Below are 1,826 nucleotides of genomic sequence, written 5' to 3'. Positions count from 1 at the left end.
GAAAATCTACACAGAACATCAGCTTTGTGTGTTTATAGGCCGCTTACAGAATCAGACAACCAGAAGCCAATTTAAAACCTGTGATGGATTATAATTAATACAGGAGAAAGTGGAAAAATTAGAATATGGTGCAAAAAGTTCATTTATTTCAGTAATTCCACTTAAAAGGTGAAACTAATATATTATATAGACTCATTACATGCAAAGTGAGATATTTCAAGCCTTTATTTGTTATAATTGTGATGATTATGGCTTACAGCTTATGAAAACCTTTTCATAATATTCTAATTTTGAATTTGGGGATTTCATAAGCTGTAAGCCATAATCATCACAATCATAACAATCATAACTCACTTTGCATGTAATGAGTCTATATAATATATTAGTTTCACCTTTTAAGTTGAATTACTGACATAAATGCACAATATTCTATAATTTAGTACCATAAAATACTAAAAATCAAAAACATTATCGAACTAAAATATAGTACATTAAAAAAAAAAAAAAAAAAAAAAAAATCTGGTCCTTGACCGCCGGGTGACCAGCACCAGAGGGTTAATTGAATCTATGAATGCTGAAGAGCTTATTTTATGAATGAACATTAAGCCGGTCTGAAACGTGTCCTAGTCCCGCTGAGTTTGGTGAAGTAGAAACACCGGCTGTCACTGTCCGGTTCACTGTACGCGATAAAGCCTCGCTGATCTGGCATTCACAGGAGCCAGGATCTCATTATTTCCCAGCATGCTCCGATGAGCCCTAAAGGTTAATTATTGTCTGTCTACATGATACCGAGCGCCGAACACAATACAGCCGCGAGTCCTGAAGACATCAGCTAGTGTGCGGCTGTGGGAATCAAGCGGGTCAGCACGGGTTGCGCTACACACACGGCGTGATCAATAAGGTGTGTGTTCGGCAGCAACATGCACTGAACACAGAAGAAAGCTGTACATTTCATCACATGCATGTTTTAACACAATAGGGGATTATTTTAGAAATGGCTTTTATTTCTGTGACGTCGCGGCGGGAACAACAACATATCAAGTATGGCAATGATGATCTCAGCTGCTGATTATGAGCATACAATAATGTATTGTGCGCTTGATTATCATTTATAGCCGTACTGAAAGCGATAGAGATCTTGAAAACGCAATAAAGGAGAGTTCAAACTGTGAACGAACAAGTGTATTCTCTGACACAGATTGGTTCAGTCACTCAGTGTGTATTTTTCTCAATGTTAAAATGTTAAAATATTTATGAATTTGATTAAGCATTTATTCATTTGGTTGTGAGTGCAGTGCGCTTGCAGAGAGACTCCGCCCACACTATCTCGTGATTGGTTGTGAGTGCAGTGCGCTTGCAGAGAGACTCCGCCCACACTCTCTTGTGATTGGCTGTGAGTGCAGTGCGCTTGCAGAGAGACTCCGCCCACACTATCTCGTGATTGGTTGTGAGTGCAGTGCGCTTGCAGAGAGACTCCGCCCACACTCTCTTGTGATTGGCTGTGAGTGCAGTGCGCTTGCAGAGAGACTCCGCCCACACGCTCGTGATTGGTTGTGAGTGCAGTGCGCTTGCAGAGAGACTCCGCCCACACTATCTCGTGATTGGTTGTGAGTGCAGTGCGCTTGCAGAGAGACTCCGCCCACACTCTCTTGTGATTGGTTGTGAGTGCAGTGCGCTTGCAGAGAGACTCCGCCCACACTCTCTATTGATTGGTTGTGAGTTCAGTGCGCTTGCAGAGAGACTCCGCTCACACTCTCTTGTGATTGGTTGTGAGTGCAGTGCGCTTGCAGAGAGACTCCGCCCACACTCTCTATTGATTGGTTGTG

General features: G+C 42.2%; 1 protein-coding gene across 1 annotated transcript in view; it reads right to left on the bottom strand.

Annotated features, from left to right (window-relative positions):
• Positions 1-601: 601 nt before the first annotated feature.
• Positions 602-1,826, bottom strand: part of samd12 (sterile alpha motif domain containing 12) — a gene marked incomplete at its 3' end in the record, with an annotated part of 45,842 nt that continues 44,617 nt past the window's right edge. The window contains exon 5 of the mRNA XM_079591268.1: positions 602-702. Within this exon, the coding sequence (XP_079447394.1) occupies positions 602-702 (101 nt within the window). The remainder of the gene's footprint in view (positions 703-1,826) is intronic.

Source organism: Phoxinus phoxinus (genome assembly GCF_949152265.1).
Source record: "Phoxinus phoxinus genome assembly, chromosome: 19".
Classification (NCBI taxonomy): Eukaryota; Metazoa; Chordata; class Actinopteri; order Cypriniformes; family Leuciscidae; genus Phoxinus; species Phoxinus phoxinus.
This window is presented reverse-complemented; position numbering and strand designations above follow the sequence as displayed.